Below are 17,628 nucleotides of genomic sequence, written 5' to 3'. Positions count from 1 at the left end.
TGTTTCACTGTTTAATAGGATAAGGACTTTGCTGTAGATTTGTTTCATTAGCTGCTCCTGTTGAAACAGGAGAATTCACAATAAGTAGTTTGGAAATCTCCTTCATTTCTCTAACAGAACTTGGAGAATTCATCTTGGATGATATTTTAGAGAGTACTTTTTAAAAACCCTTCAATTAAAGTACTACACTTAAAGTAGTACTGCAATTAAAGTACTCCTTGCCAGAAGTTGGACTCAATCATCCTTGTGCTTGGACTCAATCATCCCTTCCAACTCAATATTCTATGATACATTTTTAAGAGTAGGTCTTCAAAAATAAAGAAGTAAAATATCTAAACAAACATAAAGTCCTTTAAGACATTTAAATATTTACTTGATTTAAATATTTTAATTTATTTTTTAAAATTTCTCAGCATAAAAGGCAGGCATTTACGTAGTGGTGGGCAGTTTTAAAACATTTTCACTCAGAGAATCTTGAAGTATACTGAAGAATACGGAGAGAATTTGCATTAAATTAGTATACAGTGGCTTAACTAAAATATGTTACTGCAAGTGGCTGTGTTCAGTTGGGTAATGGTACACTCACAATATCTGATACAGTGAGTAGTCTCAGTTTGAGTACAAAAGCAAAGAAAAATAAGAACTTTTCTTTTACAGATACGATACAGGATCACTCAGCGTGTCTTCCGGTGATCGTTATGATTCAGCACAGGGGCGATCTGGGTCACAAAGTTACCTTGAAGATCGAAAACCTTACTGCAGTAGACTAGAAAAAGAAGATAGCACTGATTTTAAGAAGGTATCTGATCCAGTGATTTTGGTGTGAAAGTAATACTTGATTAATGTTTTTCATAATTTTTTTCATAAATTGGAAATAATCTCACGTTATTTCACAAATGCTGCTTAGAGCAACTCAGCTTAACAGAGGAGCAGAGGAACCACTGCAGTGGGGGAATACATACATTACAAAACAGTTTATGGCTTTTGCACTGAAAAAAGTGCAAAGGAGTTGAAAGTGCAAAAGTTCAAAGGCAAGGGAGAAATCCTGAGGAGCCAAAATGTATATTTTTATGACGAATGCTATTAGATTGTTTTTGTAGTTGATTGTATTATTAATACTACTTTATACATGCATGAAATCCTATATTTGATCTTTGGTAGCTTATAAACATGTGATATAGAAATTTGTTTAGATCTTGCTTTAAAATAGAGGAGTTTGTTAAGAAAAAAAAAAGGTGTACTGTAGTGTCTAATCTGTGATACATGTGAGGTAAGTTGTGTGCTCCCTGTGCAAAGTTGCTTTTCTCTATAGATGTCTGGTAGCAGTTCTTTAAAGTGTTTGCTAATTCTAAACATCTTTAAACTCTATAACTGATTTTTACTTCTTAGACTATTAATGTATTTCTTCATTTTACATGCAGCTCAGACACAGGTTTTAAAATGTTCAGCTAATGTCACAATTCTTATTCAGTGTGTTTTTAAATTAATATTTTGTCTTAGCTTTATGAACAGATTCTAGCTGAAAATGAAAAGCTGAAAGCACAGTTACATGATACGAACATGGAACTTACAGATCTTAAACTACAGTTGGAGAAGACCACTCAGGTTTGTATAAAACAAAAGGCCCATACTTTGCTGACAAAGTAGATAGCAAACTAGAAGCACCCCAGCATATGGGTTGCTATTTACTAGGCATCAGCTTTGTTTCTTATTCAAAGATGGGAGTGAAGAAGAGTACCTCTCTGTTTCTAAAGAAAAAAGAGCACAGGATTCTGGTCTTCAGCTGTGAACAAAATGTGTGAGACCATCTCCTGCTTATTTAAGTACTGGTGGTTCTTGCCAGCATGTATGTGGAACTTCTTTGCAGGGTAGGGATAAACGCTTTCTACACTGTTAAGCCTATGTTCAAACTGTCAGTCTGATTTGATTAATTAATTCATAAACCTGCTGGCAGATTGGCATAACCTGCCAGTTCTTCCTGGTTGGTTAGATAGCCTTATCTTAAAACTGAAGAGCAAATAGTGCACTTCACTTACAGGTAACTGCTCTCAGATAACAGTGCTGCATACAGTAATATTATGTATGTACACAAAAGTGAAATTCTTCTTAAATTGCTGTAGAAAGAACGTTCCCCTTTCTCAGATCACATTTGCCACAATTTACCAGTGTATGTACTTCACTGTCTTCCATATGCAACCTGTAAATATCAGTAAAGTACATTTAAAAAGATGTTTGTTTTGTAAAGCTTTTAGATAGATATACTATATTGCTCCTATTTGCCAAAGGCTACGTAAGATTAAATTACTTAGGGATGGTCACAGAGGAAGTCCGTGATAAATCCAGCTCATTCTTTTTTATTTCAGTGTTACTTCCCTGAACATATTTCAAAGTGCTTTTAAAGACATACTTTGGACAGAATACAGTAGTAGTTGCCCTTACCTGAAATGTCCTTTTGTATTACTTTTCTTCAGTTTTACATTGTTTGAGAACAAGTACCAATGTCTCTATTAATTCCGTGTTTCAGAGACAAGAAAGATTTGCTGACAGATCACTCTTGGAAATGGAGAAAAGGGTGAGTTTCTGCCAAATATCTACTGAGTAGTCCAATACAGGCTTTGTTTTAGTTTGTTTTGCAACCCCTGGCTTGGATATATTTTAGTGGGAACAGAAGCCTTTCTTACAACTTTCATTTTTTAGAAGATTTGGGGATTTTAGGTTTCAAAGTGGCAATGAATGTGAGATACTGTGAGATGGAATCACTCTTAAGAAATGCTTTCAGGTTGTCTGTTGGTTCGTGATAACCAGGTTCTAAACCCCACTGCCCTCCAGGATTCTGCCGCTTGTTCCATACCTCGTCCAAAACAATGTTGGCTCTCCAGAGAGTTAAGCAGATTCAGAGCGTCTCATCTTTTAATGCATTTCCAACGTTCAGAGACTTTAATTTCCTCAGAGCTTTCCGGAGGCATGTGTGTCGGGTTACCAATTATTATTGGTAATGAAGTAGCTGTTTCTACCCCACAGACATCAGACCTCAAACCTGCTAATGATGTAAAATTAAGCATAGTCTGTCTCTTTCCGTGTACTGTAACTTTTCCAGAGGGAAAATGACACTGCGTTGGGGCGGAGTGGAGGCAAATGAACGAGCAGTTTGGGAAGAAGGGCATTAGGGTGAGAGACAGCCCTAAATTGACAGGGAAAGGAGATGTGTAATAAATCCACATGTGAGATAGACTGCAGGAATCGTTTCAGAAGTTGTACCCATGATAATTTAGGCTGTAGTTTCATGCTAGCTTAAAACCCATCCCGAGTTCTGCAACAACTTAAAGAAAACTCAGTTTCTTCAGTTTTGATCCTGACTTCCTTTATGGCCACATGTACCTTTCTCCTCCCCTAACCCTGGAGTGACGCATTAGATACTTCAGTGGGAAGAAAACTAAATGGGATTTGACAGTAATGAGTGATATGGTATATATTTATTTATCCCTGGTAAACTTCATATTTATTAGCCTGATATGTTTATTTTCCAGTATTTGAGGTTTAGAAAACACATTCTAAAATGTAATTCTGCAAATCTATCTGGTAAATAAACAAATGCTTGATTTTACAAGAGGACGTGGAGATGCAGAAATGCTCTCAGGCACTTCCTGAAGTTCTATTATTTTTATCTTAATAATCTCACCAGATAATTGCAGCGGCCTTTTAGTGCCTATTTCTTCTTGTTTTTGTGGCATCCTGCTGTAGGCAGTGATTTCATCAGCAGAAAAGTTTCATCAGCAGCTTTAATTGGTTTCTTCCTTGCTATCATGGCCACACAAGTGGACATTTAATTATTTCATAGGTTTAGCTGTATGCATTACTATACAGGTTTCATACTGCAGAATATTCTGTAGTGTACATCTTGACATTATTTCAGTTTTAAATTACTGTGCTACTTTTTACCGAAAATAGGCCACTGCATTAAGACAATTGGTTATCATTAGGAATTCTTGCACCTTTTTCTTGTAAAGACACTTATTCCAATAGCAGAAATGTCTTTCCGAAACGTTACTTTTTCTGAAGTTATTAATACCGAAGCTAGCAGGTAAAAAGATAAATAAAATTAGTGATAATGCTGCCTGGCTGAAACATGGTTTACACAAGTTTTAGGATATGTTCCTTGTATTTTTATAATTTTAAATTTACCTCCTTTCAGACAAGAATTTAAAATGGGAATTTATTTGTAAATGTATTTTCCTCGTTAGAATCTGGAGCTGGTTTCACTTTGAAAGTGACTGAAGTGAGATTATCAGCTGCTACTTATCAATAGCTGATCTCTAGAAATAAGCTGACTAAATTCAGTTCAGATGGTGGGTCTTTAAGAATAATTGTAAAGACATCTATCTATGTGTGAAGTAACCATATAAATGTAAAAGGTAAAAACAAACTGTAGAGCTTTTCTACGTATACTTTTCCAAGTATAAAACTTCAGTAAAATAAAATATAGAATTAAAGATGTTCATATAAGTACATAGAGAAAAAGGGAGGACAAAAGTAAAGAAAAACCTGAAGACATCTTTGAACTATGATATTTTCCAGTTGAACTGTACCTTTTCAGTAAAGAAGATGGGAACATTTATTAAACCTAGAATTTCACTGTGACAAAATTTAGAAAATACAGATTTTTAATTTTATTTGAACTTAGCCTTTATACATTGGTTTCCATGATGTGATTTGATGACGCTTTGTCAACATTTTTAATTTGAGGACTGGAAATAAGTACATAGACAAAAATACAGTTTTTGTCACTCTGAAACAGTCTGTCACTCTGAAAAGTATGTTAAAAGCTCTTTTCAGAATTTCTTATGACATGGTCACATGCAACTCACACTGCAAGATTTCTGTATAGATCTAAATTGGAGATATGTTTAACCCATTTCTTCTAAATCTAGAATTCATCACCTGGGAATTTGTGTTGGGGAGAGCTTATTTTTTTTATATTACTGAATAAACAAATATCTGGGTTTACTTACTTAATTTTATAACTCGGGGGTCAGTTTTTCACCTGTGTATATCCACGTACCTCAATCTCACTGCACCAAGACTGTGGTTTGTGGTTGCTTCAATACATACAAATGAGCTATTGTCTTTTATAAAATGAGAAACTGGTTTGTGCTTTTTTTCATATTGAGAACTACAAATGTTCTTGGCGTACCTTAAAGAAATGTTGATGTATATCATGAGATTTTACACTGCTTAGGCATTTGAAAGCCTTTTTTTGAGTCCGGGGACTAACCAGATAATACTGGCAATTTTTCCTGCTAAAACTCTGATGTGTTGTTTTGTTGGCATTTCTCTAGCCACTTCCTAGCAGAGTAAGAAGGAAAAAAAGGAAACATAGCTTCATCTAATTAGAGCTATATATTTTTGCAACAGATCTTATATCTAAGCCAGTCCATTTAAATGTTTCCTTTGTATTATGTGAAGTATGCAAAGTTGATGAAATAAGGATTTTATTTTATTTAACTGGTTTTTATTGCTAATAGTTATTCTTAAACAAACTCAACATGTTAGGTAAGCAAATGCATCAAAAGGACGAATGGTTTTTAGTCCTACAAAACCAGTAGGTAACTAATAACGTTCTAAGTAATGTAAGATGGTGTGGGTTTTTTGTTAGTCACTTGCTTACTGCAGTTAACTCACTGGTACTTACTATGCCATTACTATCAGTCTTTACTTATAGGAAAATTAGTAACTTGAAGTAGTTAAGTACATTAAGTACTAACAACTGCAGTAATCTATTACTTTGATAAACTTTTGAAGTTGTATTCTAAAATGGGAAAATGTTGGGGAATAACTGCACTATGATTAAACTAAATTAAATGATTTGTATCTGAAAGGTGACCGGCAAGAGTCAGTATCTACTGGGCGGTATGATCTAACCAAAGTTTTACACACCTCAGTCAATGCTGCTTGCTGTTTGCATAACACCATTGTATGCAGATGCATATGTACACTTTGCAATAATCTGTTGCTTTTGCCTTTCACACTTCGGAAAGATCTGAATGTAGAATAGTGAATAACCGCAGCTGCTTTTACATGAGACACACTGCATTGTCTGACACAGAAAAGCAAGCAAGCAAGCTATAAACCCCTGAAGTCTACTGCATTAGCTGTTGATCTGTCAGATGCATTGAAAATGAGGTTTAAACAAAACAATATCGTTTAGAAATATGGTAGTGTGTCTGCACTGCAGACTGCAGCATAGTATAGAAAAGCCTAAGCTAATTTTCAGTACAGTAGCTTGGGTATTCTGATCAGTGTTACCAAAACAACCTGAAGTTCTTGACAAAGGCTAATTCCTCCTGCTTCTCAGGTAAAAAGGGAAAAAAAATCATACCAACTATACTATACTAGAAACGCAGAAAATATTCAGGAAACATTTACTCAAGAAGCAGGTGGTCTTACGTGGCTAGATTTCTTGGTACTCAGCTGAACTCACATAACGTAAGTTTGGGTTGCATCTACACTACGTTGCAGTTTATAGTGTGGACAGATCCCACTGAGCTGAGGCAGATTTTTCAGCTACGTTTGCTTGTCTATGAAAGCTTACGCTTTTGTGCTTGTTTCTTTTAATATTCTTGTTTGTTTCTGATCATTTTCTGCATTTCTTGTATATTAAGCTTTTATGGAAACTCAGCTTATGAAAAATAATTCCAAACGGTGCATACAAACTGTCAAAGTTTTTGTAAAGGAAGGGGTATATTACAAAATAGGACTTGATGTAAATTTTTATATCTCTTCCTCCTAAGTTATTGAAATTCAATATTGAAATATTTTCTGTATATCACGGCCATCACAAGTTTCCTGTCTATGCTTCTGGTTGTATGATCTTTGAAACTTGAAGTGTTTCACAGTTATCACAATATTTACAAGCATTAATTAAAAAAAGAATAGTATTGCTCAGTGTTAACACACGTTTTCTGATTTAGGAAAGAAGAGCTCTAGAAAGAAGGATATCTGAAATGGAAGAGGAACTGAAAGTAAGTATTGTTAAACTGTTGTTAACATGGTGTATGATTATGTCAGTGGCATTAAACAACACTTAGTCTAGCAATATTACTGCTCTCTATAATTTCATTAGAAAATAAGTAAGTTATAACCACATCTCAAAATCACTCGTTTCATTTAGTTTGTAGTGGGGCTGTTTTTCTGGCATAAGCAGTCATACATGTAGGACTTACTTTCTAGGAAGGTACTGAGTCTTACACTTCTATAACATATTGGCTGACAAGAAGCATTTGGAGATGTTTGCCATGAAACATGTTTTGATCTAATCAAGACAGAATAGCCATCTATGTTTTTGATGCAAAACTCTCATATTTTAATAATTTAAAAACAATTGTATCATATAATTCCATAGATTAAGCATAGATTATTCCATAGATAAAGCATTAAATGTTGCTTTGCTCAAAAAGCTTTATCTCATTAATTTATGTATTAGGCAGCACGTTATCAATATCAAAAGAAAAAACTTCATTTGTATAGAATGAAAAGTAATGAGTTTTTAGTTAACAAAAAGCAGCAAATTTAGATTTCAGATGTTGACAGCTAAGTACCATTTACCACATGCACTGAATAATAAAAGTTGTGGTATGACTTTTCTCATTTCCTGGTTTATCAACATTAAGTTCTTTGATATAATTAAGAAGACAGAGAAATCCTGCAGGTTCACTTTGGATATAATATTGGACAGAGCCAACCAAACTGATAAAATTAAACTGTAACTAGACAACCAGTGGAACATGATGAAATAGAAAACATTTTTGTACCCCATAATTTTAAAGCAGTACCACTGTTTTTGACATTTGATAGTTGTCATTGATTAATAAGTTTCCTTTAAAGCTCATTTTTGAGCTCCCTCTGGTGCTTGAAAACTGCATTAACTTCCAAATCCTTTTCATTAAAATACTTGCAGTAAGGTTTGTTGTTACAGTTGAGACTGATGAGCAGCTGTAAACAGAAGGCAACCACAATGTCTGTAGCTCCCTTGGATTCAGGCCAAGGTAGTTTCCTGTAAGGAGGGGAACACTGTGTCTGAGGTTCCTTGAGGGAGAGGTCTTTAGAAGTGAAATATGTAGAAAGCTAATTGTGGTATAGGAAAATAATTATTTTTAAAAGTGGAAGACAGGGTATGAGTTTCTGTCACCAACCTGTAAATTTCTGTTAGGGATGGTTGGCCTTTTTCAAAAGCTTACATCTTGCCTTTTTCAGAAGCTTACTTTCAATATGCAATATGTGAAGGTTTTAAATTAAAGATTAATACTCTTCCTGACATTTGTTGCACTCTCATGCACAAGTATATGTTAAACGTACCATTATTTACTGACTTTTGAATAGGAGATTTAGTTTGTGCAATTGGGATGTTAAGTAAAGAATTCCAGGAATAACTCTCATTGTTAATGTATCCTGAACTGTTTTAGAAAGCCGTGACTAATCACTGCTGGTTCTTAGATTGCTTTTCAGGAATGTGCCACTTGCTTGATACTTTATTTTCACAGGAAGTTATCTACTTTAAACAGGACTGTCTCTTCTAAGTTTTCTTTCAATTCTGTTCATCTCTTGTTCTTTTCAACATAATATATGTGTGTTTTTTCCCCATTTACACTCCTATTTCTTTGATTCCTGCAGAACCTGCAACAAATAAAGCAGATTCAATCTTTGAGACACATAAATGAGCGCCTGGTGACTGAGAATAGGGCCTTGACCCGTGTGATTGCCAAACTGTCAGGGTCCTGTAGGCAACTGCGTTCTGTGGACTTGTAATTTCTTCCTTCTCCTTTGTGTAGCCAGGCAGGTGTTGACAATAAGTTTGTGCTTGGGCAGAGTTTTACAATTAACACTTGTGTGCTCAAAACTGACTTACTGCTCGGTTATGGAAGTGTGGCTAAAGCATGGTGTCCAGTGTACCAAACAGAGATGTCACAGATACGTTGTTATGGTGTGGTGTTGCCGATACTAGCACTGAAGCTTGTCATTTTTCACTTGAAGCTAAGTTGGCAAGGATTTCAAGAGACCTTAGACATGTTAAAACCCTGGGCAACAATTTGAAAGGAGTTGAGTTCACACTAGGATAAACTGAAGTCACTCCCCTGTTTTGATATTTGAGTAAATGCTCAAATTGACAGATTTGTCTTTGGTTTTCCAACAAATTGAAAGTGACCTTTTCATACTGCAGTATAATTAAAATGCATAAAATTGATACAAATCTGGTCAGAACTAAAGAAAGTTTGAGAAATGGTTGCAGTACTGTGCATTTCTGAACAGTTGCATTAGCAACTTAGTTTCTTAAATTTGTCTGATTTAGTGTTTAGAGGGGACCAAAGTTGTCATCCGTTAAAATATATCAGACTTTCAAGTCAATTGATATTTTCTATACTAACTTCCTGTGCAGTTCTGGACAATCCATATTTTTATCTAGACTAAGCTTAAAATACCCAATTTTAGCACTAAGTCAAAAGTCAAACTGATTTATATTGCTATATGTGTAGGCATTCCAGTCATGGGCCACAATCCTATCATGCAAGGATGACATAAACACCCTGCCTAGACTGTCAGATTGAGCAAATCTATTGCCCTTTCTTCCTCCTCTTATATAACAACTGCATGGGGTGGACGTTTCAGTGAGGTTTTAAGATCTGTAGGTGAAAATAAAATATTTTTTATTCTGCACAGTAGCTCTTGCTAACCTGCTTCCCTTTGCTTACCCCCCTTCTCTTGTAGAAGCAAGGAGATGAGCATACACTTTTTTTCATTCTGCTCAGAGTCAGATCTCAGGTTTTCCCCACTAAGAGGTATGAAATAAATAGCAAGTTTATCCTTTGGCTTTATGTCTTCCTGAAGTTGACCTAACAATAGGATGCGGATAGAAAGGTTGTTCTTGGTCCAGGCCCTGCATTCCTGAGCATTCCGTTGTGTTAACCCTTGCTGAGTGAGTCAAGTCAGCTCAGTGACCTGGCTGAAAAGAAATCCCTTTATTAGTTTTATGACTTGATCCATCTCACCCCAACGTGGCTGTGTTGCTCAAGCTAACGCACAGAAAGCAACAGGAGCATATTGCTGCAGGAGAAGGGAGAGCTGTCCCTTTGGGGCAGCTTGTCTTACAGCAGCTTCAGCTAAGCATGGGTTTCCAACACAACCGAGCTTAATCTAGTGACTGCTGTCCACAGCCACACATCCATGCCATCTTTTTTTTTTGCTTTTTATTCCTTTAACCATGTTAAGCCATTTTAGGATGTTAAACCACAGAAAACTATCTGGCATTCCTTTTTTGTAGGGGAATTTTTCAAAGGCAGATCATTGTGGAGCTTGAGGAGCTGGGCTAGCGAAAGACAAGCAATGGAAACATAGTAGGGAGGCTTGATATTGCGATGCAGCTTAACCACAGCAGTGTGCCTGATTAATCTGAACAGGTACCTTAGCAGCTCGTGAGCTTTTTCTAATATTTATTTACAAAGCTGTTTTATAGGTACAAACTCTTATATCCTCCAGCAAACACAGTCATTACTACTGAGTTGGCTCCACATAGATCAGGTGATTATTGAAAAATTATTTGATCAGCTACAGTACTGCAAAGTTCATATCTAGTTATATAATACAGATAGGCAAAAGTAATATAAGTAGTATTATAAAGTAATATAATTATAAAATTATAAGTATTATGAGTAGTAATATAAAGTAATATAATACAGATAGTGCATTTGTAATCTTATTCAAGAATCTCATCAAGGCAAGCTACGCTATTAATTTAGTGAAAAGCAAATTCGAATTACAAAGTATGTAATGGTAATTTTAGTGAATTTCGTGAAAAGCTTTTTCTTCTGCCTCTGCACATGAAAGGCATGTGGTACCACTTCATAAGAAGTCTGAGTACCATAGGAATGCACTGCTCCAAGAAAATTGCATAATGTCTTTGGCTGGTTTTAGTATGTAGATTTATATGTTGGGATTAGTATAGATGGGAAGTATAAGTATTTTATGTTACTTGAGCTTATCCTTTCTGATAAGTCTCCTATTACTTACAAATCCTTTTGTCTCCTGCCAGCTTTCCCTTATTCTTTAGCAGACTCATAACAAAAGAGAAAATATTTTCTTAATATGTATTCTACCTGTTAGTTTAATCAGAATTAAAATCTACAGAGATCTGCAAGCATGTAATGGTACTGGATTATGTTAAAGCTCTAAATTTGAACAGTTTTTTGTTTTTTTTTTTTTTTGTTAAAATTGTTCACCAGAAAATATATCAATTTCTGTGTCTGCCTGTTTGTATTACGTATTATTGACTGTAGCTCCCTAGTCACTAAGCTGAAAGAAGACTGTGAAGTAACTGGAGTTGCGTTGAGATTTCACTGGAAGGCGTACAAGGTGACGCTTGTTGAAATACACAATTAACAAGAACAAAGTCAGACTCCTTTGCTTCCTTGTGCATAGCTAGATAAATGCTTTGTGGTTCCACCCAGGATCTTTGGTATGAAGTCTGTAACAGAATGAAAAGTAGGAAAGAAAGGTGTTGGTTGCTTTTACCAAACAAATGGTAATTTCATTGTTTGCATATACACATCAGAACAACTGTAGGTTTATCCTAATATTACAGGTGCATGCACAAGTGTGTGGTACTTTTATGCCTGTTAACTGCATATGACCAATAGCACGTGTATCTCAACCCACAGTATGGTGGTTAGATGGAGTCTCCAGATTGGTTCTTGCCCTCCTTTTCCTGATAGACCCTCTCTACTGTCCAGACAAGACACTGACCTGAGATCACAAAATCAAGGCATCAGAATGAAAAATGTGGAAATCATTTGATCCCTATATGCGTATATATTAGAATTGCCTTGGATAATAGAACAGCTTTTTGCTTTTTTCCTTCTGAAGGCACTATTTCACTGAGTCGATAGCAGCATTAATTTAACTGTCCAAACTCTCAGAACACAAAACTATTTCCTCTTACTCTTAGGGTTTTTGCGTGTGTGTGTGTGATTTTTCTCATTGCATTGTGAGTTTTTCAAAAAGTAAATTAATGTCTCTTCATAGCATATACGTGATAAGAAGTGGTGATAATAGGCTATTTAACAGTGTAGAAAGCACAGATAACGTTTGAAAATTGTCAAATGATTACTCATGTTGCTCAAGTTCAAACACGTTGACGTGATTTTTGAAAGTAATCAGTGTTTTACAGCACTTTATGTTCAAAGCACAGCTTTCTCCTGACTGTAATGGAAGCTGTAGAATTAAAGAGCTTTGATTCCTTGTGAAGAGCTCGGTGTAGGTGACTTGCCCTAAGCCACACCGTGGAGTAGAGTAGGAATTCAGGTTAGCAGAATTATTCTGTGGAGACCGTCGTTTTTCCTCTTATGTTATCCTGTGATCTTCATTTCACATACTCTGGTACTTGCAGTTAAAGAAACTAGAGATCCTGTAGCCTCAGTCATCCCTAATACACCATCATGTTCCACTCTGTGAGAGGATCTGAGGAATCCTTTGGAGATGTGTAAATGAAGCCTCTAGTGTAACGCATGGTTAATTAACCCCACATTTTAAAACTTCACAGTTCCTTCTGTTCCATAATAATGTCCTGAGTATCATGGAGTCAAAGGTATAATTTTGTTTGGATAAAGCAAAATCAAAACTAGTGGCGAGGAAATTTCATCATGAACAATTCTGTAGCCGTTGTTACATAGGTCATCGGTTGGACTTAGACCTCTTGTATGCTCTTGGACCTGAGGTTACTGAATAACTGCATTGCAGGAATAGGCTGATAGCTCCTGTGTGAACGTGCTGCTCGAAACCATACACATAATGCAGCTATGAGTTTTATAGGTGGTGTGTTATCAGTGTGTGAACATAGATACTGAGAATTTCTGAAATTACCTGTAGCTTCTCTGACAAGTTATGTTCTACCAGTACAAGCCTCTGTGCACTGACTTGTCCTCCTTTCCTGTCTGATCCTGTCCAACTCTCACCTCACTTGGCTTTTGCCTTCCAGCTTTTGTGCTTGTGTGTCACCCATCTCCTGTGGCAAACTTAACTTGCCATCTTCTAACTTGTGTGCCCGAGTATGCAGCCTGGTGTTTCAATATCTGATCTTGTGTGAGCCATGCTATTCAGGGATGTGATCTCAAATTATAGGATGTGCGTTTGAACACCAGTTTGGCAGTGATTGGAAGATAAAGGCAATGAGTTAATAAGCTGAATCACACTGTATCTGATCAGGATGAAATCATCCAAGAGCACAGTGGTAGATTTAATTAGCCACAGCATGTTGTTTTGAAACCACGCAAGTGCAGTATAGACAAGCCCCTTTAAATTGTCAGTAATTAACATTTTTTTGTTCTGCACTGAAATCTGGAGCATTTAATTTTCTTATGCTACTGTAAATGCTTTTGTGGAGAGGCTGCTCATCTGCACCACTTAGTTTTAATGTATCTAGACCAAGCAAATGAAAACCCCTAATCTAGAGCTCCTAACTGTATCGTGCTAAAAGGTGAGAAATTTCTGAACTGCTGATACGAAGGGGGACAGTAACTGCCAAAATACCTCAGCTGAATAAAGATTTTTATCCCCAGTGCTTGTCTAGTCTTGTTGCTTTTACTTAGTGTATAATTGCAAATAACCATTGTGTTTCGTTTTTGATAGATGCTACCAGACCTGAAGGCAGACAACCAGAGGCTAAAAGATGAAAATGGGGCCTTGATCAGAGTTATAAGCAAACTTTCAAAATAAAGGGTTTACTACAGCAGCAAATAACGGTATTGCACATCACTAGTAACTCCAGTGGACCATAGTATGGCAGTCACTGGAAGTGTGGGAAGATCCCTTGGAGACTGTCATTTTCAGATATCCTGCCAAAACGCCCTCTTACCTGTGTGTTTTTTGTATCAAGATCATTGTTTCTGTTAAAATGCAGCTGCTGAGAAGATAAAATGACTGAGAAATCTTGTTTACAGCTACAGCATAATAAGGAAAGTGTTCAAGGCCAGATACGCCTCAGATATTTAACCAGTAAGCCTTAGTTGTACATAAACACTTTTACATCAACAAAAGCTTTCAGCTCTCACAGAAGACAGTTACTCAATAATGTTTTTGTTGTGCCACAATTCCCAGGTTTTTTTCTATACTCAGTTTTTCTTTAAATCTTAAGTTTGGATTTTTTTCCCTTCTAATTATTCATGTACCAGATTTTCTTGTACAGTGTTTCCACAGCTTTACCATTTGCAGAGACCACACACCCTTTTAAATTACATAACTGTGTAGCTACCTAGAGTTGTATTGTCCAACCACCTGGAACAGAGATGCTTGGTGGAACATTTGCTTTCACTGTTTGTGCAATATGCATTTATTTCCTATACAAAATGCTTTAAAAGTCAGTTGAAACTAGAATTATTTTAAGAGTCCTGTTTTCTGCCTTTATTGGTCACTTTAAAAAAAAAAAAAAAAAGTTTGTAGTGAAAGATGTTAGATCCTGTAATCGTCACATTCATTTGAGCAGGTACTGAGTGATGCTGTATATATAAATGTGTACTGGTTTGATTTTTCAGACCACCACGTGGCATGCTTGAATATATTTCCCTATTGCAAATGTCTGTTAATGCAAATTAGGCTACTCCAGAATAGTGTGTTTAACAAAGTTCATTAATTTTTATGGTATAAAGAATTTAGACATTGTACATTGTATGGAGCCCTATCTTTACAAAAGGTCTAAACTATATAAAATACTTTATTATCTTTTCTTCCCATTTTTTTTTCATTTGATAGTGTTCACCATAATAAAAATTGCATAAATATAACTGCTTCACTACATTTCACATACCTGTATTTATCTGAGTGCTGTCCAAAACTGTTGTGCTAGCCAAAGTAATGTTACTAAATCATTTGTAAAACATAACCCGTTACACTCACATTAATGTTTATATGCACTGTTGTTGCCATGTGAGAAGGCATCTAATTTGATAACACCATCATGTCAGACCATTTTATACATTTCAGTGGCCTTTAAAAACAAAAAAGTACTTAAGTGAAGATCGCTTTTGTTAGAAACAGCTTTTATATTTTCACTAAACCATTCAAAATACAACATCCTATTGGCACATAGTTTATTGCCTAAAACCACTGAACAGATCAGCCATTAAAACAAATTGTACATTGTAAAGCTTGTAGTAGCTATTGTATTATTGATTATATTGTATACTATATTAAATGTGAATTTGTACCCCTTCATTTAAAAAGGTCATTGTGTTCTACTGCCTACTTGGGGGGGAGGGTAGTTTTATGGGGGTGGGATATGTTTTGGTAAGGAAGACATGATGTCCTCTCTCTGTTGATTGGTTTTTTGAAGATGTAAGGTTATGCTCTTACTACCAAGCTCAGGATTCTTGATTTTAAAGGTACACAGATAGTTTGAGATATCTTATTGTAATTGATCTGTATGAGAGGTGGGTCTGAACCATAGGGAACTTCCATTGTCGTATGCTAACGTAAAATAAGCAAAGAATTGAACAGTTTGAATGGCTGCAACGTATTGAGTTCTGTTACAAGACAGTTAGGCATATTCTGGATTATATTTGGTAAAGTTTGGGTGCCTGTGAATGATTAAATAAGTGTTTCTAATATTTTAGTGTTTTATATTTAGGTTATTTATTCTTTATATCTAAAAAATGAATGGCTACTGTGCTATATTGATTTTATTGGTAGTACTGAGCAGACCTTGTATCTGCATGAAACTAGTTGCAAAACCCACTATTTTGGAAAAAAAAATGTATTTTGACATATACAAATAAAATGAATACAAACTATTTTAAATGTGTGAAAGTTTTACTGAGAAGTCATTGAAATTTGTTATGAATTTAAACCATGTTATAAGTTTGCTATTTAAATTCTTCGGTGGGCATTTTTCATTCATTGCGCTACTTGGATGCCAAGTTCAAGTACGTTTCAAAGATTGTAATCGAATTGTGATTATTTGCACATCGTTGTACATGCACATCTGTAAATGCAACAGTAAAAATGCCATATTTATGCAATCTGTAACAACTTGGACGAATGTTTCTATGTTTTACATAAACCTGTATGTGTGCAGAATCTGAGAACCATTTTTTATGCAATACTATCTGAATCTCACAAAGCAATTGCTAAACTTGTGTCACCATCATACTGTACTGATTGTGTTGCAGACCAAACACAGCCCCAGAAAATCATGCTACCACAGAGGCAAAATGGTAGCAGGGGACTACTTTATTATACAGGCCATGGTTTGCGTATGAGAAACACATTGTTGCTGGCTGGCTGCTGACTCTGGCAAGCTTGCTTAAATGACTAATGGCTTAAATGGTAATTCCAAACAGCAACCTACATTTTCAGGGGACTTGTCCCAGTGTGGAAAGGGATCTTTAAGTGCCACAGTTTACACCAAGAACAGATGGAAGCATGGAAGTAGCTGGTGCTGGAGAGGAAGAGACAATGGGAATGCACAGAACCACCCCCAGCTGGTAGCAAAGCCGTCACCCCAAGAGGAGGGGTGAGCACACGTGGGGAAGCAGCGCTGGGTGCAGGGAGGATGGAGGGAGTGTGTCTGTATGGGCTGCAGGACTTACTGGGTCCAAACGCTAGCAGTTACACCTAGAGTAAGAGGCTCTGGAGATGGAACTGTGTTTTTACCCACCGCATCTCCCTCATCATGAACAGTTTCCTCTGGACCTTCCCACTTCCTACCATACACCGCTTCCAGACTTTTGCTACATGTGTCAGAGAAGCTCTTTGTGTAGATTGGTGCAGTTGTTTGTTGAGCACCAAATACAAAACATGAGAGTCTTGGTGTTACTCTCCATGCTAAACTGTTTTGTGCTTAGATGAGCATTAAAACAATGGATATTTATCTTCCCTCTTCAATAGTTGTAAGCCACTGTTTGTTTGGTGGTTTTGTCTTAGAGCAAGTGTTCTCTCCTTTCTAGAAAACATAAATACATAGAGGTCATCTTGTAGAAGAGAGAAAAGTATGCTCTTGGGGAGCTGAAGATACCTGTGTCAGGAGATGTGCATCAAGGGAGAAGTTTTAATTATTCCCTTCATCTTTATCATACAGAAATGGGCTCCACATGAGGTGACTCCTATCTCTGCTATCTGACTTAACGGAGAGGTTTATATTCAAGAGTGAAGGCACCACTCAGTGCCAAAAAGATGAGCAAGATGGTAGACAGGAGATCTCTAATGCTAAAGAGGAGCAGGTAGCGAGGAGGAAGTACGGCACAATGCCAGGTGCTGTAAGGCATCACCATGTCAGAAGCTGAGCAGTGCGTGTGGAGAAGGGTAGGGGGCACATCAGAGCAAAACTGGTTGGTAGCCAGAGTTAGTGCCCCATTGCATCTGAGTTCCTCAACAGAGGAAAATTGTCCAAAGTTAGCAACGCTATGAATTGTGCCTCGCTGCGGGCTTTTAATACTGCTTGGAGGAGGCGTTTCTCTTTTAGTCATTTCTTTCTAAATGACATGGTGAAAGTAATCATTACTGACTCTTACTTGATCTGGGTGATCCTGAAAGTGGCTTGACTCTACACAGCTGGCACTTCACAGTTCCTTTACTGGCAGCCTGTCTTCATCC

The 17,628-nt window shown here is 36.4% G+C and overlaps 1 protein-coding gene across 2 annotated transcripts in view; it reads left to right on the top strand.

The window, feature by feature from the left end:
* PPP1R12A (protein phosphatase 1 regulatory subunit 12A) overlaps nucleotides 1-15,827 on the top strand; it is a 130,462-nt gene extending 114,635 nt beyond the window's left edge. For both annotated transcript variants that reach the window (XM_035544213.2, XM_035544214.2), the window contains 5 exons: nucleotides 658-799; nucleotides 1,501-1,605; nucleotides 2,525-2,572; nucleotides 6,969-7,019; nucleotides 13,672-15,827. In XM_035544213.2, the coding sequence (XP_035400106.1) occupies nucleotides 658-799; nucleotides 1,501-1,605; nucleotides 2,525-2,572; nucleotides 6,969-7,019; nucleotides 13,672-13,758 (433 nt within the window). In that variant the 3' untranslated portion in view covers nucleotides 13,759-15,827. The remainder of the gene's footprint in view (nucleotides 1-657; nucleotides 800-1,500; nucleotides 1,606-2,524; nucleotides 2,573-6,968; nucleotides 7,020-13,671) is intronic.
* Nucleotides 15,828-17,628: the final 1,801 nt, after the last annotated feature.

This window comes from Cygnus atratus, chromosome 1, assembly GCF_013377495.2.
Source record: "Cygnus atratus isolate AKBS03 ecotype Queensland, Australia chromosome 1, CAtr_DNAZoo_HiC_assembly, whole genome shotgun sequence".
Taxonomy (NCBI): Eukaryota; Metazoa; Chordata; class Aves; order Anseriformes; family Anatidae; genus Cygnus; species Cygnus atratus.
Note: the sequence above shows the minus strand (reverse complement) of the source record. Positions and strands in the feature narration are given on the sequence as shown.